The sequence below is a fragment of the Nicotiana tomentosiformis genome, chromosome 11 (assembly GCF_000390325.3).
Source record: "Nicotiana tomentosiformis chromosome 11, ASM39032v3, whole genome shotgun sequence".
NCBI classification, from domain to species: domain Eukaryota; kingdom Viridiplantae; phylum Streptophyta; class Magnoliopsida; order Solanales; family Solanaceae; genus Nicotiana; species Nicotiana tomentosiformis.
Window position 1 is genome coordinate 116924814 of NC_090822.1, and position 24845 is coordinate 116949658.

Here is a 24845-nt window from a genome sequence, read left to right on the forward strand (position 1 = left end):
AACGTTTGTTTGTGTCATTCTTTTACAGAAAAATGACGACTGAAAGCGAAAACCAAGCTGTTCCGATGGTGACTGCCAACGCATCGACAAGCCGAACACCGGCGTTGGCACCGGCAGAAAAACCTGAAAAGTTTTCCGGGATTGATTTCAAGCTCTGGCAGCAGAAGATGTTCTTCTACTTAACTACGTTATGTCTACAGAAGTTCATCAAGGAAGATGTTCCTGATCTGCCAGATAAAACTCCAGAGAATGAACGCTTTCTCGTGATTGAAGCGTGGAAGCATTCTGATTTTTTATGCAAGAATTATATTCTTAGCGGACTGGATGATAATCTGTATAATGTATACAGTAGCGTAGAGACGTCAAAAGAATTGTGGAATGCGCTTGAAAAGAAATATAAAACTGAAGATGCCGGGATGAAGAAATTCGTTGCCGCAAAATTTTTGGACTACAAAATGGTAGATAGCAAGTCTGTTATTACCCAAGTCCAGGAATTGCAAGTGATTATTCATGATCTACTTGCTGAAGGTCTTGTCATCAACGAAGCATTCCAAGTAGCAGCAATGATTGAGAAGTTGCCTCCGTTGTGGAAGGACTTCAAAAATTATTTGAAACACAAACGAAAGGAAATGTCCCTTGAAGATCTCATTGTTCGGTTGAGAATCGAAGAGGACAATAAAGCTGCTGAAAGGAGAGGCCGTGGAAATTCAACAATAATGGGAGCAAATATTGTTGAAGCTAACAAAAAGAGGAAGAAGGCTTCTGGTCCGAAATACAACCCAAGCAAGAAGCGGTTCAGTGGAAACTGCTACAACTGTGGGAAAACCGGACACAAATCTACGGAGTGTCGTGCTCCGAAGAAAGACAAGAAAAGGGGTCAAGCAAACATAGTAGTAAACCATGATGATGCTGATAACTTGTGTGCCATGCTTTCTGAATGTAACTTGGTGGGAAATCCTAAAGTGTGGTGGTTTGATTCAGGAGCCACTCGCCATATTTGTGCAGTTAGAGAAGCTTTTGCTACTTATGCTCTTGCTGGACCCGGAGAGACAGTTTATATGGGAAATGTTTCAACAGCAAAAGTTGAAGGATATGGGAAGATATTACTGAAAATGACTTCTGGCAAGGTCATGACTTTGAACAATGTCCTTCATGTTCCCGAAATGAGAAAGAATTTAGTCTCTACTGGACTTCTTGTTAAGCACGGTTTTAAGTGTGTTTTTGTGTCCAACAAGGTTGTCATTAGTAAGAATGAAATATTTGTAGGAAAAGGTTACCTCACCGAGGGCCTTTTCAATCTGAATGTAATGGTTGTGGAAAACAATAATAATATTTCAGCTTCTTCTTACTTACTTGAGTCAAATGATTTATGGCATGTACGTTTGGGTCATGTCAATTATAAAACCTTGCGGAAAATGATTAACTTGGAAGTACTGCCCAAGTTTGAATGCGAAAAATCAAAATGTCAAACATGTGTGGAATCTAAGTATGTTAAACATCCTTATAAGTCAGTTGAAAGGAATTCAAATCCTTTAGACTTAATTCACACAGATATTTGTGACATGAAGTCAATACCATCTCGTGGTGGAAAGAAGTATTTCATAACTTTTATTGACGATGGTACTCGATATTGCGATGTTTACTTACTGAATAGTAAAGATGAAGCAATAGACACATTCATGCAATACAAAAATGAAGTTGAAACGCAACTTAACAAGGAAGTAAAAATGATAAGAAGTGATAGGGGTGGTGAATATGAATCTCCTTTTGAAGAAATATGTTTAGAATATGGAATTATTCATCAAACAACAGCCCTTTACACGCCCCAATCTAATGGGATTGCGGAAAGAAAGAATCGCACATTAAAGGAGATGATGAATGCGTTGTTGATAAGTTCTGGTTTGCCACAGAACTTGTGGGGGGAAGCCATTCTTACGGCTAATCGAATATTAAATCGAGTGCCCCATAGCAAAACACAATCCATTCCATATGAAAAATGGAAAGGAAGGAAGCCCAACTTGAATTATTTTAAAGTGTGGGGGTGTTTGGCAAAAGTGCAAGTTCCTAAACCCAAAAGGGTAAAGATAGGACCGAAAACCGTTGATTGTGTTTTCATAGGATATGCGACAAATAGTAAAGCATATCGATTTCTGGTTCATAAATCAGAAAATCCCGACATTCATAATAATACGGTTATAGAATCAGATAATGCTGAGTTCTTTGAAAATATATATCCGTATAAAAAGGAATGTGAGTCGTTTGGTGAAGGATCTAAACGACCTCGGGAAGAAACAAAAGAAAGTACATGTAATCAGGAGGATCCAAGACGTAGTAAACGTCAAAGAACGTCTACTTCATTTGGACCAGATTTTGTGACTTTCTTATTGGAGAATGAGCCTCAAACATTTAAAGAAGCTATGACTTCTTCGGAATCATTGTTTTGGAAAGAGGCAGTCAATAGTGAAATAGAATCCATATTGAACAACCATACATGGGAATTGGTTGATCTTCCTCCTGGAAATAAACCTTTGGGTTCTAAATGGATTTTTAAGAGAAAAATCAAAGATGATGGCACTATTGATAAATTCAAGGCAAGGCTCGTAGTCAAAGGGTATAGACAACGAGAAGGTCTAGACTACTTTGATACATACTCTCCAGTTACAAGAATTACGTCCATACGGATGTTAGTAGCATTAGCTGCAGTGTATGGTCTTGAAATTCATCAAATGGATGTTAAGACGGCCTTCTTAAATGGAGAGTTGGAGGAAGAAATTTACATGGAATAACCTGAAGGGTTTGTGGTTCCAGGTAAAGAAAAGAAGGTATGTAGACTTGTTAAGTCTCTTTACGGACTAAAACAAGCACCCAAACAATGGCATGCGAAATTTGACCAAACAATGTTGTCAAATGGTTTTAAGATAAATGAATGTGATAAATGTGTGTACATTAAAAATGTTCCAAATCACATAGTCATTGTTTGCCTATATGTGGATGATATGCTGATAATGAGTAATGACATTGCCAACATAAATGCTACTAAGCGTATGCTCAATAGCAAGTTTGATATGAAAGACTTGGGAGTTGCTGATTTAATTCTGGGAATTAAGATCCATAAGACTCCTCAAGGTCTGGCATTGTCACAATCTCATTATATTAAGACAGTACTTGAAAAATTCAAGCACTTGGGCTTTAAAGTTGCAAAGACTCCAATTGACGTGAATCTTGCATTAGCAAAGAACAAAGGCCAAAGCATATCACAATTGGATTATGCTCGTGTGTTGGGATGCTTAATGTATATCATGAATTGTACACGACCAGATATAGCTTGTGCTATAAGTAAACTGAGTCGATATACGAGCAATCCAGGCCAATCTCATTGGATGGCAATGAAACGAGTTTTGGGATATTTAGAACATACCCAGAACTTTGAATTGCACTACAGTAATTTCCCTGCGGTGATTGAGGGATACTGTGATGCAAATTGGATCACCGGTTCAACTGATTCTAAGTCCACGAGTGGATATGTATTCACTATTGGTGGAGGAGCGGTATCTTGGAAGTCGTCCAAACAAACATGTATTGCCCGCTCTACAATGGAGGCTGAATTCATAGCCTTAGATAAAGCCGGTGAAGAAGCTGAATGGCTCCGGAATTTCTTGGAAGACATTCCATTTTGGCCCAAACCGTTGGCACCAATATGCATACATTGTGATAGTCAAGCGGCAATTGGAAGGGCTGGGAGCGTTATGTATAACGGTAAATCTCATCATATACGACGAAGACATAAAACCGTTAGGCAATTACTCTCTAGAGGAATTATCACGATTGACTATGTAAAGTCAAGTGATAATGTGTCGGATCCACTTACAAAAGGCCTAACTAGAGAGGTAGTTGAGAAATCATCAAGGGGAATGGGGCTATGGCCGAGAACAAGTCATTGTGGCAGTAACTCTACCTAGAAGACTGGAGATCCCAAGATCTAGGTTCAAGGAGATGAAACAAAGTCATTAATGATGGTTCAACATTGTCAAATAAAATTTTAGTCCGTTCTCGTGATGAGACAATGTTCAGTACCAAGGATAAAACATTAAGGCTTTTTAATGATTTCTAAATTTGATACGGGGTATATCAAATAGTGTATCTACAGGATGACACGTTTAGGAATCACCTATGTAAGTGTAAAGTGTTAGCCGCTTCAAGGAGAACTTTGTAAGGCCAGTTCTCTACGCACTTATGAAACCAGGCGGTGTTCATGGCTGAAACGAACACAACAATGAGAACCAAAGACGGTTAAGGGTTGATTGTGTGACTTATGGTTGTCTAGGTATACACCAAAGATCGACGGTTCAAAGATATCAAATCTACCGATTGACCGAGTATATCCGACATAAGTTTACTACGGAAAGTTCAAAGGGAAACCTACTTATCCAGATGCAATTAATCCTTGCTTGTAAATCACACAGTTTTTCATGCATACTTCCGTGATATAGCCATTCCCCATTCATGTGGGGGATTGTTGAGGTTTTATTTTTAAGATGTAATATTCTTAAAATGAGGGTGAATGGGAAATGGAGGGAAAATGAAATTTTGAGTAAAATTTTAAGTTTCCTCCTCTTGACAATGAGACATTGTCCCATATTGGAAGAGGAAAAGATTTTTGGTGGGTATATATATAATTGCTCTTCTTGTAGCTCTTAAAGAGTTAAGAAGAAAGCAAGTCTCGCGCCGTCGTCGTCGTCGTCGCTCGCTCGGCTTCGGCTACGGCTACGGATTCGGATTTGGATTTGGATTTGGATTTGGATTTGGATTTGGTCAAATGATCGATTGATTGATTAATTTTTTGGACCAAATTTATTTGTTAATAGTAAATATTAACGTAAGATTATCCGCATTTGTAACGGATATTTTCCAATCCGTGTATTGACCATTTGGCAGCCGCCTAATGCTCTTCCCACCATGAATGTGCTTGCTCCACAAACATGAATGTGCTTGCTCCACAAACAAGCTAATGCTTGCTCCACCATGGAGGGTGGACGATTGGTCTTCTTCAACACTGGCTGCTATATATATGTGCAGCAGCTGTTGAAGAAATAAACACACAAGACACAAATTGAAATCGCTCAACAGATTTGGCTATACATTGCACTCCTTCCTCTCAGCATTTCCATACGATTTTCTGAGTTTCTACTCCCTCGTTCTGCATTGTTTTTAACTTCAAACAAAGCTACTGTAAGTGTGATTTGCTACCGAACTTTGTGTTTGCTTAAACACTGGGGTTTGAAGTACCGCTACACCAGTGTGTGATTCGTTCTATCCTGAGAGGAAATAATCCATTACCTTGGGTACTAGGAGGGGATTAAATTCCTTAAGGAAACACTGTGAATTCAATGGGCTCGAATTAATTACTGTTTCATTACGTTAACTTATATTTTGCAGAATTATTATTTACGAATAAAGCAATATTGGCGGGACTAACACAAATTACGGCTCAGCGACGGCGAAGTCAATGCGTGAAACCAAAATTTGAGAAAATGCATAGAATTCAACAAACTCAATCAGTCAAATTAAAAACACAAAATTAAAATTTCAAAAAAGGAAACACGCGCACAAAATCGAAGCATATACGTACACGTTGAAGTTTCTTTTCAATCTCTTGGGTAAGAGCTGTCAGACAAGCGGAGCTTCGAGCTGTCGAAACGGTAGCCATTGTTGATCTCGCTCGATTTCTTTAAAATATCCGAACATTGAAGAAACGAAAAAAACAGAGGAATTGCCCTAATCGAGATAATTCTGGATTTTGGATCCAATTTTATATAAAGCTTTTATATCTTATCTGTAAGTAAATAAACTTTACATTTACAATGAGAGATTAATTAATTTTAAAGTTAGGGAAGAAGCAGTAACTGAGACTTCATTAATTGATTTATTTTACTTCTGATTTGAAAGCTAAAGTGGCGTGGAAGGGAAGGAATAGGGAGAAGAAGAAAAAGCAATTATTTTGAGCAATGTGTAGGTGGCGGGGGCAGGGAAAGTAGTGGGACTATGAGGAAGGAAATGGGCACATGGCTTGTGTCTTTTTTATACACGTGGGCTCTGCATTATTTGGATAATGCGAAATTACGGACCGAGAGATAAAATCCGCCGATTTTGTCTCTCGGCACGCACACATACGCGCTTTGCTTTTCAAAAAGTGAGCTATAAGGATTTATATCCTTTTAATTTTCTCTACAAAATAAACACTATTAACTCATCTATCTTATCTTATATAATAGTAGGAGAGGCAAAATAAGGATAGAATGACAAAGTGTCAAAATCAAAATTCTATAAGTGTCAAATTTTAGGACAAACCTCTTACAAATTTGGAGGTTCAAAAATTTAAACCTTCCTTATTCATTTAACATCAAGATTGAATCTCACGTTTTTTTGTCAGTTTTATAAATTAATTATTAATTATCATAAACTTAAATTAAAAAGTCATTTGGTCCACATTTCCTATATAGTATCATCAGATAACCAAGTTATGAAACAACAATAATAACAACCCAGTATAATCTTACTAGTGAGGTTTGGGGAGGGTAGTGTGTACGCAGACCTTACCCCTACCCTGGGGTAGAGAGGCTGTTTTCAAATGACCCTCGGCATCCTTCCTTCCAAGAACTCCCCACCTTGCTCTTGGGGTGACTCGAACTCACAACCTCTTTGTTGGAAGTGGAGTTATGAAAATTTACAAAAAAAAAATTTAATCTTTAGAGGGCCTTTTCTTGATTGTAACAGTGTTGTCTAAGACTGTAGATGATGCCACGAGTGCTTTGGAATGTGTTACCAAATATGCATAATATGATTTAGATATCTAATAAATACGTAACCATATAACTACTGTATCAATATAATTTGATGAATTGATATAGAAATTTAGTCAGTTTATAATTTGTTGAAACTGCTTACATGAGCAAAAAATCTTTGCCTTGATGAATTACATACTCAGATATGTTTTTGCACACAAAATGTGTAGATTCTGAATTTGTGAGTTAAAATGATTTACCCAGTAATATTACTAATATTCATAATTGAGAATGATTTAACGATAATAACTATGCCTCAATTCAAAAATATTATTACAACTATCTTTATCTATCTATATCTATATCTATATTATTATAAAAGTTGGAACATCAAAATTTAAAAGTTAAAAGTTAGATATCTATATCTATATTATTATAAAAGTGGAACCTCAAAATTTAAAAGTTATGACTTGAATGTAATATCCAGTGCATTTACATGTTCATAAAGTAATAGTATTTACATGCTCCTTAAGGCCTATCATATTTTTCAAGTAATATTTTTTATGAAAAATTATATTTAATATTCTCTGCGCAATGTGCGGGTACACATACTAGTGTTGTATAACAGACAAAGAAGTTGAACATAAACTGCACTATAATAGTACTTCCTCTGTTCACTTTTTACTTGTACACTTTATACTTTGCACGCCTCTTAAGAAATAATAAATAAAGTAAATAATTTACTATAATACCCATATTAATTGGTGTATAGTCTTAATGGATTTGGAAAATAATTCGTAATGAGTAATTAATTGCTAAGGCCAAAACAGAAAAAATAAATTATTTTTCTCTTGATATACGAAAAGTGACAAGTAAAAATAAAAATTTATTGGTGTATAGTCTTAATGTACATAAATCTCCTCTATTTATAGAAGAAAGGAAACTGTTGCGTAAGCTGCTAATGCAAGCTGCTTGTAAGCTGCTACTGTAAGCTGTTGTGTAAGCTGCTTGCAAACTATTATTGTACTAGATATAGATAATCTTCTATCGGGGGTAATATTTATCTATAATGAAGTATCGAAATGATAAGTTTCTTCAGGAAGCTTATTTACAATAAAGTATTAAACGAACATCCATAATATAATATATTTATACACTCCCCATTGGATGTTCCTTAAAAGATAATGTGCCTCATTAAAACTTAATAGGAAAAATCCCGTGGGAAAAAATTCTTGTGAAGGAAAAAGAGTACGCATAACTAGTTATCACATTAAAAACCTTATAAGAAAAACTCTGTGGGAAAAACCTTAATAAGGAAAAAAGAGTATAGTGTTTATTTTACTCCCATTGATGAAAATCTTGTTTCAAATATTTGAGTCTCCGCATTCCAATCTTGTATACCATCTTCTCAATAGTTGAAGTTAGCAAAGATGGATTGTCACTTGAACGAATTTGTTGCGCATCAATGTCACTATTTTTCTAAAGATCATGCGTGTAGAATGATTTTGGTGAAATGTATTTTTTTTATCTTCTTTTATAAATCCTCCATTTAATTAGGCTATGCATGCAACATTGTCTTCGTATAAAATTATGGGTCTTTTCTCACATTCCAAATCACATTTTTCTCGAATAAAATGAATTATTGATCTCAATCATACGCATTCCCTACCTGCTTCATGAATAACTATTATCTCAGCATGGTTTGAAGAAGTAGTAACAATAGATTGCTTTGTGGAGCGCCATGATATGACAGTACCTCCACATGTAAACATGTACCCTATTTGAGATCGAGTTTTATGTGGTTCAGATAAATAACCTGCATCTGCATAACCAACAAGATATGCACTATCTTTGTTAGCATAAAATAAATCCATATCACGAGGTCCCTTTAAATAGAGCAATATATACTTAATCTCGTTCCAATATCTCCATGTAGGAGAAGAGCTATATCTTGCTAGTAAAGTAACAGAAAATGCTATGTCCGGCCTTGTAGCATTAGCAAGATACATAAGTGCACCAATTGCACCAAGATAAGATATTTCGGGACCAAGGAGTTCTTCATCCTCTTCTGGAGGTCGGAACAGATTTTTATTCACTTCAAGTGATCGAACAACCATTGGTGTACTCTATAGGTGTGCTTTGTCCATGTAAAAATATTTAAAGACCCTTTCTGTATAGGCAGATTGATGGATAAAGATCTCATCTGCTAAATGTTTAATTTGCAGACTAAGACAAAGTTTTATCTTTCCAAGATCTTTCATCTCAAATTCTTTTTTAAGATATTCAATTGTCTTTTGGAGCTCTTCTAGAATTCCAACAAGATTTATGTCATCAACATAAACAACAAGTATAACAAATTCTGAAGCTATTTTCTTTATAAAAATATATGGACAAATAACATCATTTATGTAACCCTCTTTCAGCAAATATTTACTAAGGCGATTATACCACATGCGTCCAAATTGCTTTAAACCGTACAAAGATCTTTGTAATATGATTGAATACATTTCTCGAGATTTTGAATATGCTTCAGGCATTTTAAATCCTTCAAGAATTTTCATGTAAATTTTATTATTAAGTAACTCGTACAGATAAGCTGTAACCACATCCATAAGATGTATTTCAAGCCTTTCATGTAAGGCTAAACTGATGAGATATCGAAATGTTATGGCATCCATAACGGGTGAATATGTTTCTTCATAATCGACTCTAGGTCGTTGTGAGAATCCTTGTGCGACAAGGCAAGCCTTGTATCTTTCAACTTCATTTTTATCATTCTTTTTTCACACAAAAACCCATTTATGACCAACTGGTTTTATACCAGCAGGTGTTTAGACTACTGGTCTAAAGACCTCTCTTTTAGCAAGTGACTTCAATTCTGATTGAATTGTCTCTTGCTATTTTGGCCAATCAGATCTTTGTCGACATTCTTCGACAAATCGGGATTCAAGATTCTCACTATCTTGCATAATATTAAGTGTAACATTATATGCAAAAATATTATCCACCACTATTTTAAATTGATTTAAATTAATCCCATCACCAGTAGAACTTATTAAAAGTTCCTCACTCACTTAAGTCTCGGGTTCATTGATTTCTTCAGGAATCTCAGAACTAATCAGATCTTGGGTCTCTTCAGGAGATCCCTTCACAGTATCATTTTGATCATTTGTCGATTTTCCCCCCAGGATTTCGATCCTTAGAACCCAAAGGCCTACCACGCTTCAGGCGTGCTTTAGGTTCACTAACTCTCATACTAGTTGATGGTCCTACTGGGACATCAATTCGGATAGGCGCATTCTCTGCAGAGATATGTGATTTAGTTATCCTTTTCAAATAAGTAAACGCGTCTGTCATTTGATTTGCTATATTTTGTAAATGGATGATCTTCTGGACCTCCTGATTACATATTGGGGTACGTGGATCAAAATGAGATAATGATGAAACTTTCCACATAATTTCTCTTTTGATTTCCTTTTTTTTCTCCCCCTAATTGTGGGAAATTAGTTTCATCAAACAGACAATCTGCAAATCGAGCAATAAATAAATCTCTCGTCAATGGTTCAAGATAGCGAATAATAAAGAGTGATTCAAACCCAATATATATTCCTAATTTTCCCTGGGGGCCCATCTTACTGCGATGTGGTGGTGCTATTAGCACATATACAGCACATCCAAAAATTCGTAGATGGGCAATATTTGATTCATGATAAAAAAACTAATTGTGACAGAGAATATTTATTATAATGTGTCGGTCTGAGACGAATAAGTGATGTTGCATGCAAGATAGCATGGCCCCAAACGGTATTGGGCAATTTTGTTTTCACAAGTAGTGGTCTTGCTATCAATTGTATGCGTTTAATAAATGACCCTGCAAGGACATTTTGAGTATAAACATAAGCTATAGGATGTTCAACTTTTATCCCAACTGATAGACAATAATCATCAAAAGCTTGAGATGAGAATTCTCCAGCATTATCAAGGCGAATAGCCTTTATAGGATAATCTGAGAATTGTGCCCTTAATCGAATTATTTGGGCTAATAGTTTTGCAAACGCCAGGTTGCGAGATGATAGTGGGCACACATGAGACCATCTTAAAGATGCATCTATTAGGACCATAAAATATCTAAACAACCCACTTTGTGGGTGAATAGGTCCACATATATCCTCATGTATACGCTCTAAAAATGCAGGGGATTCAATGCCAACCTTCATTGGTGATGGTCTAGTGATTATTTTGCCTTGATAACAAGCATCACAAGAAAATTCATCATTTGTAAGAATCTTCAGGTTCTTTAGTGGATGCCCACTCGAATTTTTAGTAATTCATCTCATCATTATTAATTCAGGATGGCCCAAACGGCCATGCCAAGGCACAAAAGTATTTGAATCAGTAAACTTCTGGTTTACGATAGAGTGTGTTTCAACTGTACTAATCTTTGAATAGTATAAGCCAGAAGATAAAATTGGTAACTTTTCTACAATGCACTTCTTGCCAGAAATATTTTTTGTAATACAAAGATATTTCATATTTATTTCATCTATCGTCTCAACATGATACCCATTTCAGCGGATATCTATAAAACTCAACAAGTTTCTTCGGGACTTGGAGGAGAACAATGCATTATCTACAATAAGTTTTGTTCCCTTAGACAAAAATATAGTGGCTCCTTCGGAGCCTGCTATATAACTTATATTTACCAGAAATTGTAGAAATATTTATTTTTTCCCTATGCAAATAAGAAAAGTATTTCTGATCTTTGAATATGGCATGAGCTGTTCCACTATCAATTACACAAATATCTTCATGATTGGTCTTTGATCCAAACATAATTTGAGAATTATCCATATTCTTCAAAATGACATAAAAAAATATATTATAGTAAACATCATTATCAAAGCATAACTTTTATTTATGTACAACAATTACATAACCATACTATCTACTACAAACAACAAAAATTAAAATATTTATATTTTTACAAATTCATCACCGATCACATGAGTTGTTTCTCCTTCTGGGAGTGCAAAGTAATCAGCTACATCCAAATGTATGAAGTCTAAATTATCTTCAGAAATAAAATTTGCTTAAGCATTTTTCTCTGTCTTCTTCAGGGAGGCTTGATAAAGCTCAACCAAGTGCTTTGGCATACAACAGGTACGTGACCAGTGCCCTTTTCCTCCACATCTATAGCATGCATTTTCTGTATTTGTTGCTTGCACCGCTTCATGCTTTTATTCATTCCTTTTCCACTGCTGGTGGTGAGGAGGGTTCTTTGGTGCATTATTATTACCATGATTAGAGTTTCTTCCCCGACCACGGCCATGACCACGACTGGGGCCACGACCTCTTCCACGCTTAGCTTGGTGGAAATTCGTCTCATTCACTTCAGGTAATGGACAAGAACAAGTAGGTCAACTTTCATGGGTTTTCATTAATAGCCCATTATGTTGCTCGACTACAAAAAGATGTGATATAAGTTCATAATACTTTTTGAATTCCATCTCTCGATATTGCTGCTGTAGGAGTATATTCAGCCATGAAAAGTGGTAAAAATTTTCTCCAACATATCATGATTAGTAATATTATCACCTCATAATTTCAATGATAGCAAAATTATACTCACTGATAGATTTAAAATCTCTTAGTCTTAAATGAGTCCAATCATATCGCGTCTGTGGAAGAACAACCATCTTTAGGTGGTCATATCTATTTTTCAAATTATTTCACAGTATGACTAGATCTTAACATTAAGATATTCTATTTTCAAGACCCCATCAAAGTGATGGCGTAGGAATATCATTACTTTGGCACAGTCTTGGTGTGATGCATGATTTTTGTCCTTGATGGTGTTTGCCAAACCCATTGCATCAAGATGAATTTCAACATCAAACACCCAAGACATATAGCTTTTGCCTAATATATCCATGGCTACAAATTCAAGTTTAGAAAGATTTGACATTATTTAGAAAAAGAAAGTTCGTACCTCTGATACTTTCAAAGTATTTGCTTGAGATGACAGGGTCACGTGCTGATAACGTGTTATAAACCAAAGACTATAAAGTAAAGACAAGTATAGAGAGAAACTGATATATTATTCAACTTCAAACTGATGTACACTGTGAACTAAAATCTCCTCTATTTATAGAAGAAAGAAAGATGTTGTGTAAGTTGCTAGTGCAAGCTACTACAACAAGCTGTTGTGTGAGCTGCTACTGCAAGCTCTTGTGTAAGCTGGTTGTAAGTTGTGATTGTACCAAATATAGATAATCTTCTACCGGGGGTAATATTTATCCATAACGGAGTATCGAAATGATAAGATTCTTCATGAGGCTTATTTCCAATAGAGTACTAAATAAATAAACATGTTTACGGCGGAGTCCCATATGGATAAGCTTCTTCAGGAAGTTTATTTACAATGGAGTACTAAATGAACATCCATAATATAATATATTTATAACAAATAAAAGATTTGTTACTTAATTATTGAGTAGTTAAGAACACGTTTTCACTTATATTCCAAACACCAGTCAAAACTGTAGCCGATGAGAGCTGCCGTAGGAATATATGTGCTCCAAAATATTATTCCACGTTGTATCTTTATTGCAGAAATTATATCAGGTACTCTAAAGAGCCGCTATTTAAAAATTAGTCAGTGCGCCCTGAATTTTAATTTTTCAGTTCAAATTTTTAGGACAAAAATAAGTACGGTCTAATCTCTAAATAGTATCCCTGAAAATAGCTATATATGCACTTGCCCCATCTTTCTTCTTTTCTTAAAAAAAAGAATTAACGTAAATAGCCTCTCATCTAATCGTTTAAATTAAAAATAATCGATGAATATAGAATCTTACACAAATAGACTGTTTATTCTTTTGTCGGTATATATCATGGCCAATATAATGAATATATAATCTTACACAAATAGCCAATCGATGAATTGGCTATTTGTGTAAGATTCTGACCATGGTGGTGGGAGGTTAGGCAAGACCCCAACAGTATATTAACATCCAAAAGGTGAAAACATATAGAAGGGGACAATGATGCGGATGCTTCACCTCTCCAAATACCATGTAGATTGTAGGTTGGGCATGCCCAACTCTCTATACAACAAAGGGCACAAAAAATTGTGCAACCACTAAGCTACGATTAATTACACTTGTTCCAACTGCCATTGGATATAGATACACCACATATACAAACAGCCAACTATAAAAATAAAATAAAAAATCCCCTCCATCTTAACAAGCAAAAAAACTAATGTTTGGTATGTTTGAAGCTGAAGTTAGGCATTATCTGTCTTATATATGCTCCTCTAGGCAGTGACTGAACACCAAAATTAGTTCAGCAATTAAAAGATCCTGCGATGAACCTTCATACTTGGACAAAACATATGCAAGTTCATTTTCTCCTTTGTATTATGTTGGGCTTTGTAAATTAAATTATGCTCCTGTATGATATCCTTCATTTGTCTAATTGTATCTTGAATCCACGTTGCGTTTATTAGTTCGAGTGGTCACATTATCAGTTGGCCTAGCCACTTTAGGCTCCTTCTATTAAAAGTTTGGCCGCCTTTTCAAATGCATTGGCAACATAGCTACCGGTCAAACTTCTGTAAGGAGATCAACAAAACCACTAGCCAGATCTAACTTTGAAGAAACTTTTAACCAACATTTTGACTGTGTTTTAATCTGCATCAATTATACAACAACAACAACAACATACCCAGTATTATACCACATTGTGGAGTCTGGGGAGGGTAGTGTGTACGCAGACCTTACCCCTACCTTGTGAGGAATCTGCATCAATTATATACAACAGAAAAAAGAAAGAAAAAAAAAAGAATTCATCGCAAAAAGATCTTTATAAAACCAAGCTAAACAGCCTAGTTTGCACCCTGATAGAAGAGAAAGCTGTTGGTATTCTAACAGGCAAGTCAATATTGATAAGGTTAACAAGCTAGTATCATGTTTTGATCCAAAAATCTTCCTGTTAAAGCACAATCCATTCATTCTCCAAGACTTTGCATAGACCTTCCAGATTTAACACAACAATTAATTCTTATACAAGTGTTATCAGCACATTCGATTGACAAAGACACCTGCCAAAAGAAGAAAGGAGGTAACAAAGAAGTAAAAAGGTTGTCTATGAACTAAACCAACAGATTACAGTTACAAGGTAGAAATGAGGTGCCTGTGGGGCTACGAGTAAGGTCATGGGGTAATAAACAAGGTTAAAACACGATTAATATGTGATCTGGGATTAAGCAAAACAAAAATAATGAAAAATGACTCAATAAGACAAGCCTAACTAGCACTATGACCACGGTAGCAACTCATGATGTGGAATGAGGCCTACTTATCATTTCAAAGATATTTGTAAATCCAGAATTCCTTTCAGAGATGTAACAGAACTTCAAAGAAGCAAGGCACAAATATATTTCACAAATACCGACACAAAATGAGGTAGATGAAAGAAAAAGGGAAGAGAGTAAGTTTCTTTAAGGAGATTTAACTAACACACACTATAAAGACAAGCTCAATTAAATGTGGCTATAATTTACATATGAACTGTACAAAGGGATCATCGATGCTCAACACACAATATTAGATACAAAATGCCTAAAAAGGTGAGTAGGACGATAAGATGAAGGATAAGCTCACCACTCATAAAACATTCTTCAGCAAGACCATAAGAGAGCTAGTGTGAGCTCACCAACCCATCAATGTTCTTCTGACTTTGTCTACAATCTGATTTCTACATAACATGTCAAATCTACAATTTTCGTCTAGAAGGAATCTGTAAACCTCCCACACGCGATCACTTGTACAATGCCTTCCAATTTCTGCCTGCAAAAAGATATTAAACACCTTGTGAAAAGGGATGAAGTGATATAATGAACCATCCGGAGCTATAAAATTAAAAACATGGGTGTGATTACCTAAGTTGCGCGGACTCTTCGATTTTGGTGCCGTCCCCGTCCCGATACGAGACGGGGACGGGATACGTCCCGGATTCGGTCAACTAACTTCGGACACTTTTACCGGAGTCCATCGACAAATTTGGGAGAAAAATTGAGATTTTAATTTCTCAAAATCAAAAATAAAACAGATTTAGGACAATGAAAGAATAATGTCCATCTTGGAGAATGAAAGATTGAATTCTACAATATTCATATAAGTTTTTCACAGAAAATCTCTCAAAATTTACAATATTTTTATAGCTCTATTTTTTATTAGCCGAATCTCCGCACCCGTATCCATATCCAAATCCACACCCCCCAGGTCTATAAATGGGAGGTTAGTTGCTTAAAGAGGTAACGCCTACATTCAATTTTCTTTAGAACTTTGTCCTTTAAGCAAAAGTGCATACACACGCAATCCATCACTTTGAAACATTCCTTCACCACTAGATACTTACCGAGAAGATGCAGATCCCTAGGGTCTTCATTGCCAGAGTAACGTCATAGAAGACACGTGGTCTGCCCTTTCCAGATAGCTCCACAGGATTAGCAACCAAAAGTTCAGTATCTGGTCCACGATTTGTGATAATTACACGTAGAGGATGAAGCATTTCCACTTTTAAGCGGGAACAAAAAACATCTTGTTTATCTGGATCCACAATCTTTTTCCCATCCTTCTGCCGAATAAAAAGGTCTAATTCCTTCTGACCCTTATTAACTGGTGGAAATCGACCATAAGCAATCTAAACACAAGAGGAAAGATCAACTATCAGATTAACCAGCATGCTTTTCTAATTCATTATTTTAGTGCCATATAATCAATCCAATGACAAGTAGACATATAAACCGAGATGAAAGTAATGGATTTGGAAGAAAAAAAAATCTCATCTATGAACAACAAACTTTTGAAATATTCGGTAAGTATTACAGAACAAGGTTTTGCTTTAGATATCTTTAAAACAGTAACGGGAAGAATCATCTTCTTCCTTAGTTTGATAGGTAAACAAGCATTCAGTTTCCCTAACAGAAGACAGAAACTTACAATAATGACTACCTACCAAGAATACATTATTCTTTATGTCCCATTTGGCTGTCCACTTTTAGTTTGACATATTCTCTTTTCATGAAAAACATGTGAATTTCTGTGTTTTAGAAGAGTAGAAGAAAAGATAAAGTTGTACTGAGAAGACTAGAAGCGGGACCATGAAACTTCAGTATTTAAAATTTATTAAAATTTTCAGTTTAAAGTAAGTGGATAACATTTAGAACACACCATAAAGGAATGTAGGAAAGGCATTTTAGAGAAGCAGTGTCATTTTACGTGTGAGGTTAAAGAATAGGAGATGAAGATATTTGGCGGAAAAGATCAGGACCTAGCACTGGATTAGGAGACAAAATAAGACTATTGAGGATGCTTCGGCATAGGCATAATGTTTACTATTTCATCAAAGTGGAGACCAAAGACAACATCGACAATATCATTGAACTTGCGTACCTAATTTTCTCTATAGCACAGACAATTCTAGTATTTTTGGTCCAATGTTTGCTAGGTGTCTTTTGGTCTTGTTAAAGATTTATATGCCAGTACAGAACTTCTAGGGCTAAAGAAACTAATCTTTTAGACATGGACAATGAGGATTCATTTAGTCCACCCAAACTTGCTCGGGATTGAGGCGTAATAATTGTTGTAGTAGAAAATAATGCAATTATCGACTTCAAACTCATTGAAGTCAGGGAGGAACCCAATTCAGGTCAATACAGCCAATAACAGGATACTCTCACAACTATGAACAACAATAATGAAAGGGGAAAAGTAAGAAGTATTTATAATAGTCAGTACCTGAATATTGCAGTCTTTCAATGTGCGCATAATGTCATAAAGAAAACCCTTGTGATCAACACAACCAATCTGAAGTAATGTATGCGCGGGGCTCATCGAATTATCTATTGTCACACTAGCCCTCTTCAAATTCATCATAACTGGGCTAAGAGCCTGTGTGCAAAATTCATTATCTGATAGTTCACACCTAAATAGTTCCTCAGCAACTGATGGAGAAAGAGAAGAGACACATTGCAGGTTGTCATACTGTGGGCCTGCTAACTGAAGCTCACAACTAAATGATTGGCCCAGAACAGCATGCAACTGCTTGTACGTCTCATCTTGCCTCTCTTTTGTGTGTAAGAGCTCCCTGAACATGAATATTAGTGAAGAGATATCATTGATAGCTATACAACAAGAACAACAACAACAACAACAACAACCCAGTATAATCCCACTAGTGGGGTCTGGGGAGGGTAGTGTGTACATAGACCTTACCCCTACCCTGGGGTAGAGAGGCTGTTTCCGATAGACCCTCGGCTCCATCCCTCCAAGAACTCCCCACCTTGCTCTTGGGGTGACTCGAACTCACAACCTCTTTGTTGGAAGTGGAGGGTGCTTACCACTAGAGCAACCCACTCTTGTCCATCATTGATAGCTATAAGATCTTTAATTAATACAGTAGAAAAGCAGAAGTTTTGTGCTGAAAGATCTATATTACAATATCTCAAAAATATTTCATTTTTCATCATTAACCTCTCTGAATAATAATATAATTGGTAATAGACACAAGGGAATGCAATTATAAGATTTAAGGCAGGAAAAGGTAGAAGGAAACATCATCTGCAGATTATATTTTTGTTAGTCCAATATAAAGTATGGATGAAAACAGGACCTTACGTATCAGAAATGGATGTTATTGTTCTCCTGAACAGGGATATATCATGCATGCTTATTAACATTCTTAAAAGTCAGTTTGATATAAATAAAGCAACATCAATGGAGCAACTACGAGAATAGCTAGTTTTTTTCCTTTTAAATCCAATAAGACCTACATAATAAATTAGTGAGAGTCTAAAATGAAGAAGCATCATGTAAGGCCCAAGACATTGCAGCGGAAAGACACAAAAAGTTAAGAAAACAGGATAATTCCTATTCAAGACGTGTTAACAGTTAATTCACTTAAACCAGATTCTCTTTTTTCATTCAGACCCCACTGTCCTGCTCCACCATGCATTATCCCAAGTTCTGTATCAGACTGTTTAAGAGATCACAACAAGAACAACGACAGGTCCATTACAACTCTACAACTCGATATTCTTTGACCAAAATGGGGAAGAGATTTCCTTACAAGTTGTCTGTTATGAAGAAAAGGTCCAGCACACGACCATCTGGAGTTGTTGTCACCTTTACCCTTTGGATGGTAAGCTCAAGCTCGCAGAGAACTTGGGTAACATCTAGCAAAATCATGCAATAAAATCAGAAAAGATCAAACATTAGTCAAAAATTAGGACCAGCAAGAAATTTATTTTACCATGCAATAATCCTCTTCGGTCGAGGCTGCAAAATGTCAGCAGGTATACAGGAGAAGAAGCGGCAGGCGGAGATGGTTGGTTCAAATAGAATGAAACAGAACATGACGGGCATACTGATAGAAGGCGCTCCTTCAAATTCGCCCACCTTACCATAGGTGAGGAAGCATGAAGAACCACCCATAATATCACATAGCACCATATCCCATCTGTTGAAACATCTGATTCATAGAAACTTTGAGCACTTACTAAAGACGAAGAGAAAAGGAAAACTAGATAGATCAAGGGAGCTAAATTGCCAACAGTTAGTCAGTGGCAGAGCTACCTTTGGTGTAGGGGATTCAATTAAATTCCCTACGCCGGAATCTTGCACTGTGCAGGAAGGGTAAAATATTTTTTTTTTTTTTACATATATAAAATATTGAATCCCCTTGACATAGGTTCATATTTTAGGTGTGACATTTTTAGATTATTTTGAATCCCCTCACTCAAATTCCTAGTTCTGCCACTGCCATTAGTACATGACAATAGTTTTAAGAGTAGATTGTTTAAATCATTAAAAAAATTGAAACTTGGAATAATCCCGCAACAAGCAACTTATATGAAACATTCAAAACCCTAATCAGACGAAATGTTAAACAAAATAGAAGTAAATAATGTATAAGATCGGAGCTAGAAGCATGTGGAGAAAACGTGAAGCTGGGATATATATAAATAAAATCCGATAAGATATAAAATTAGTAGATTACCTCCTTTGATAATGTAGAGACCAAAATCGAGAATAGTATAGCTAATATCACAGCCGCGGCCGGTTTTATCCGGACAATTCACCGTAATTACATAAGGTTCACCAGGTTTCTTCCCTTTCTGAATCACTACGGCGTCGTCTGTCGGCAATCCCATGCCGGAGCTTCTTCCCTTGGCTAGTTTTCCGAATTTGCAGGCAAAATACTGGAACGTTCAATGATTTGCTGGTCTGGAATTTTTCAGGCTAGCAGGTATTCTTTTTCTTTTAGCAGGTAATTCTGTTGCTTCAGACATAAAACAGTACTAGTATATAATTGTAAGATGTGAACCATATCAATTTATGTAAATCCTAATTCTATTAACTTGTGTTTAATAAAAGTAACTTGAGAAGTTGATTTGCTAATCAAATAAGTAACTTCCAATTTTGATGAAAAGTATGATAAAAGAGTTTTAAGAATAACTGATCCTCTCTTCCGACAAGAGGTCGTGCTTTCGAGTCATCCAAAAGAACAAGGTGGGAAGTTATTGGAGTGAGGGAACCGAGAGTTTATCGGAAACAGTTTGTTTGGATAGTTGTTACATGTTGTATTGTATCGTATTGTTACTAATTTCAGATACATCCCTCCAGGTTTTGCTCTATCACACACTGACCTCCCTTGTGATTTATAATATTACCCTTACCTTCCTTATTTTGATTTTATTGTAACCATTCTTTAAACTTATTTAAAATAAATATAAATAAATACAATTTGACAAATTTGCCCTTTTTAAATATTTTTTTTTCTTTCAATTAATTTCCTTAAAAATAAAAATGCATTTCCTTGAATGGGAAGTCCTCTTCTCTGCAAACTTCCACGTTCTTATTCTTGTTCCTCTCCATTCATAAATGCAAGATTCATTTCCCCTGCAAAAGAAAGCAAATTAGGTATGCTTCTGCAAATCTCATGTCTTTGCTATGCAGATTAAGTACTCATATTTTGTGGGTTTTGATGCTAACATCGCATACATATGATTCCTTTTGCCTACTACACATCATGATCCTTTTCTCCTTAAGTAGTTAGTTTAGGTGTTATAGTTTGATATTTCTTTGATCTAATGAGTCTACTCAACTTCTATACTGCAACACAACGTAAAATTAGAAGTACAAATCCCAATATTCCCTATCTTTATGAGATCTAAATTAAACACTTGGTTTAGGCTCGGGCTCTTCCAAAACAGAGTTACAGGGGCTCTAACAGCCCAGAATTTTATACAAGCGAGTTCAATTAAAAAGCATAGTAACGACTTGCATAAGCGGCACCGGTAAATAGAATTTGCTCACTACTCAGTTTTATTCATCACGTGATCTCAAAATAAAGTCATTAACGCTCTTTTTTAATCAAAGTTGGAAATTTTTAAAAAAAACTACTAATTAGTTTTAATTTTTAGAATTTTATTTATATGTATGAACAAATTTTACTTTAACAAATTTATTAATTTTAACAAAAAAATATTTAACCAACTTAAAAAAAAAACTATAACTGTAAGAAATTTAACATAATAAGAATTCATAAACTAAAAAGAAAGTAAGAAAATGAGTTTTCGCTCCCACAAAGATTCGAACTTGTGACCTCCACCCCCACAGTTTTCATTTTTATCAAGTGGGTTCATCTTTTATTATATTGTCTGCTTTCATGATTTTCTGAAGAAATTAACAAGGAAAAATAATTAATTTTTTAGATAAAGCGGGTTCAATTGAACCCTTGCTATAAGATGGGTCCGCCCCTGGGCTCCAACCAAAATCCTAATACATGTATTAGCATGTAAATTTTGGATGATTTATCTCTATTTGTTGAATCCTTTTTCTTCTTAGTTCGTGGATATTTTTACTAAAAACTTTTCCGGTCGCTCTCATCAGCTTCCTCTTTTGTGGAGTTGTTTTTATCAAATTTGACGTCGGTCACCGGAAAATGTTGGGTTGCCGCAAAAAATGACGTCGCCGATGAACTGGTAAAGGTACAGAGAAGCTACTTGAGATCTTTCAGAAGTAATTAGTTTACTTTTTTTAATTTTAAAGACATGTGCAGGCATAATGGTGATAAGCTTTACACATATATCTATATTTAAATTAACTTATTGGTGTAGATTTATTTTTAAAGAATTTGTTGCGTAAGTTATGTTGATAATGTTTATTACTAATTGAAAGAAACCAACACTAAAAAGGGCAAATTTGTCAAATTATATTTTATTTATATTTATTTTAAATGGGTTTAAAGAATGGTTACAAGAACATCAAAATAAGAGAGGTAGGCGTAATGTTTTGATTGTTACCTAAATTTTATTGTATCGTACCATTAAATCCGTCGTTACATAATGACGAAAAATATCACTTTATGGAACGATGAATTTGGTATGATTGCTTCGTTACCTTTCTTTTTCTCTCATCTTACCCTTTCTTATGATTAAATAATCATACTTTATTCTTTGTTCCCTACTTTTTTATATAATAATTCTACTATGTATCCTTTGTTTTAGTAATATTGCAAGTTTATTCTTCATATTATTGGTGCATGACATCATAAAACGATGGCAAATGATATAATATATCCAAATGTTATATAAATCAAAACGATACAGTACTATACAATACTATACGATATATTATGAAACAATACATAACAACCATCTAAACAAAGTCTGTCGTACCGTTTGACTCTATCTATTCATGGAATTTTCTTTATTTTATTTTATATTTTATATAGGCTCGCTCCCTTTTTTTCCAAGGCCGTAAATGTAAAAGGGAATGAAAATAACTTGTAGAAAGATTCGAATGGGTAGAGTGGTTCTATTCAAATCAAGATTAAGTAAACTGTAATGACCCAACAAGTCATTTTAACTTTTAGAATCTCGTTCCCAAAAATAAAACTCCCCGAACATACTTTTATTAATTTATAACTTGCGGGGATTGTTGGTTCGGGATTTGGAAGCGTTTGGGTTGAAATCGGAACACTTGGTTGCTTGAGTTAGTTTTAAAAGGCTAAGTTTGACTTCGGTCAACATTTTGATAAAACGATCACGGAATCAAGATTTGGCGGTTCCAATAGGTTCGTATGATGATTTCGAACTTAGGCGTATGTTCGAATCGGGTTTTGGATAACCCGGGAGCGTTTTGACGCTTAATAGTAAAAATCAACTATTTGAAGGTTTAAAATTCTTTAAATTTGGTTTGAAGTAGGTTTTTGAGAAATTGAAGTCCGTTTGGAATTTCGAATTTGGGAATAGTTCCGTATAGTGATTTAAGACTTGCACGCAAAATTTCGTATCATTCTGGATAGTTTAAGTACGTTTCGGCGTATTGGAAGTAATTTGAAGAACTTGAAGTTCTTAAGTTTGATTCAATTTGGTTTAGGGTATGATTCTTAGATTTGATGTTGTTTTACGCGTTCCGAGAGTTCGAGCGAATTCGTTTTATGATTTCAAACTTGTTGGTATGTTCGGGCGGGGTCCCGGGAACCCTGAGTGTCAATCGGACGAGGCTTGGACCAAGTTGGAAGTTGGGAGCCAAAACTGAAGCTCCCAGCTACTGTCAGAATCACACTTGCGCTTGGCCAGTCGCAAGTGCGACATTCACAGATGCGACATTCGCAGATGCGACAGAAGCTCGCAGGCGCGGCCCTCGCATATGCAAGATTTTGAGCGCATAAGCGGGAGAAGGGAAGGGGCAATCCGCCGCCGATGCGGACGATTTGCGCACCTACGAACGCGCAGGTGCGAAGCTTTGTGCGCAAATGCAAAAATTGGCCAGGAAAGTGGAACTCGCACCTGCGAGGATTTTCCGCAGGTGCGGTAATCTGTCCGCAGGTGCGAAAGACTTGTTTGGCAGAAGGCTTAAAAGAACGGGATTTTACCATTTTTCCTCCATTTCCGGGAGATTTCAGAGCTTTTGAGAGGGGGGTTTCAACTAGCAATTTGGAGGTAAGTTAATTATACACCCCTTGAGTTAAATACATAGATTATAAGTAGATTATAAATAGTAAATCTTAGAAATCAAATGTTTAGGTGAAAAACCTAGATTTTTATAAAAATGAAATTTTAACCACGAAAATAGTTATGAAATTGGGTAGAAATTATATATTTGAGTTCTTGAGATTATGGGTAACGATTTTATCCGAAAATTTCCAGAATCCGGGCACCTGGGCCCGGGGTGAATTTTAGAAATTTTACCATTTTGAATAGGGTAATTTATTTAATAAATGAATTTCGAATTATTGAACATATATTAATTATTTTATATAACTTTTGAATAGTTTTGAATTTTTCGGTATTGAATCGAGAATTTTACACGACGCGATAATCGGAAAGTGGACTTTGAGATGAGGTAAGTCTCTTGTCTAATCTTGTGAGGGAGAAATTACCCCATAGGGATTAAATTGAATAATTATTGATAATTACGGGGGCTACGTACGCACGAGGTGATGAGAATCCGTGCGTAGCTACTATTAATGCTAAAGTCCGGGTAGTTTAGGACTCAAAGCATGAATTACTTGTGTAAATTATATTCCTTGTTTAATTAATATTATTTGATATATTTATATATATGTTGTGAATTGTTATATATATATATATTGTGAATTATTAGATCAAAATATTACAGGATGGAAAATTTATATGTTTGATTTTCTATTTAAATTAATTAATTGTTAAAAGAAATTATTCTTCCTCCTGAATTGATCTCATAATAAATATACTATCCTTCCGGAGGTACATAAGAAAATGTCATCCTTTCTTGTGGAGCGGGCCGAACGCCTCGGCAGGATAGATGCATCTATGAATTGCGCCGCACGTCCCTCGGCAGTGTACACGACACTCTGGATCGGGCCGTACGTCCTCGGCAGAAATCGTGCTTAATAATAATAATAATTACACGATACTTTAATAGCTTATTTCAGTTTGCAAAGCTAATTGATAAATTGAAAAATCTTTTGAATTTAATGAATTATTATTCTTGCTTGTTAAATAAT

General features: G+C 35.5%; 1 protein-coding gene across 4 annotated transcripts; it reads right to left on the bottom strand.

Annotated features, from left to right (window-relative positions):
* Window positions 1–13838: 13838 nt before the first annotated feature.
* Window positions 13839–20348, bottom strand: LOC104113722 (ACT domain-containing protein ACR9-like). 4 transcript variants are annotated; one of them, XM_009623985.3, is made up of 7 exons: window positions 19848–20348; window positions 19101–19319; window positions 18918–19023; window positions 17588–17936; window positions 16206–16490; window positions 15449–15634; window positions 13839–14476 (listed from the first exon to the last, which is right to left on the bottom strand). In XM_009623985.3, exons 1-6 carry the CDS (start codon window positions 19999–20001, stop codon window positions 15497–15499), a joined length of 1251 nt encoding a protein of 416 aa, XP_009622280.1. In that variant the 5' UTR covers window positions 20002–20348; the 3' UTR covers window positions 13839–14476; window positions 15449–15496. The 4 variants fall into 4 exon arrangements, with proteins under 4 accessions (XP_009622280.1, XP_009622279.1, XP_009622281.1 ...); XM_009623984.4 differs by lacking the exon at window positions 13839–14476 and adding an exon at window positions 14533–14886; XM_009623986.4 differs by lacking the exon at window positions 13839–14476 and having other exon boundaries at window positions 15301–15634; window positions 19101–19307.
* Between the last annotated feature and the right edge of the window lie 4497 nt (window positions 20349–24845).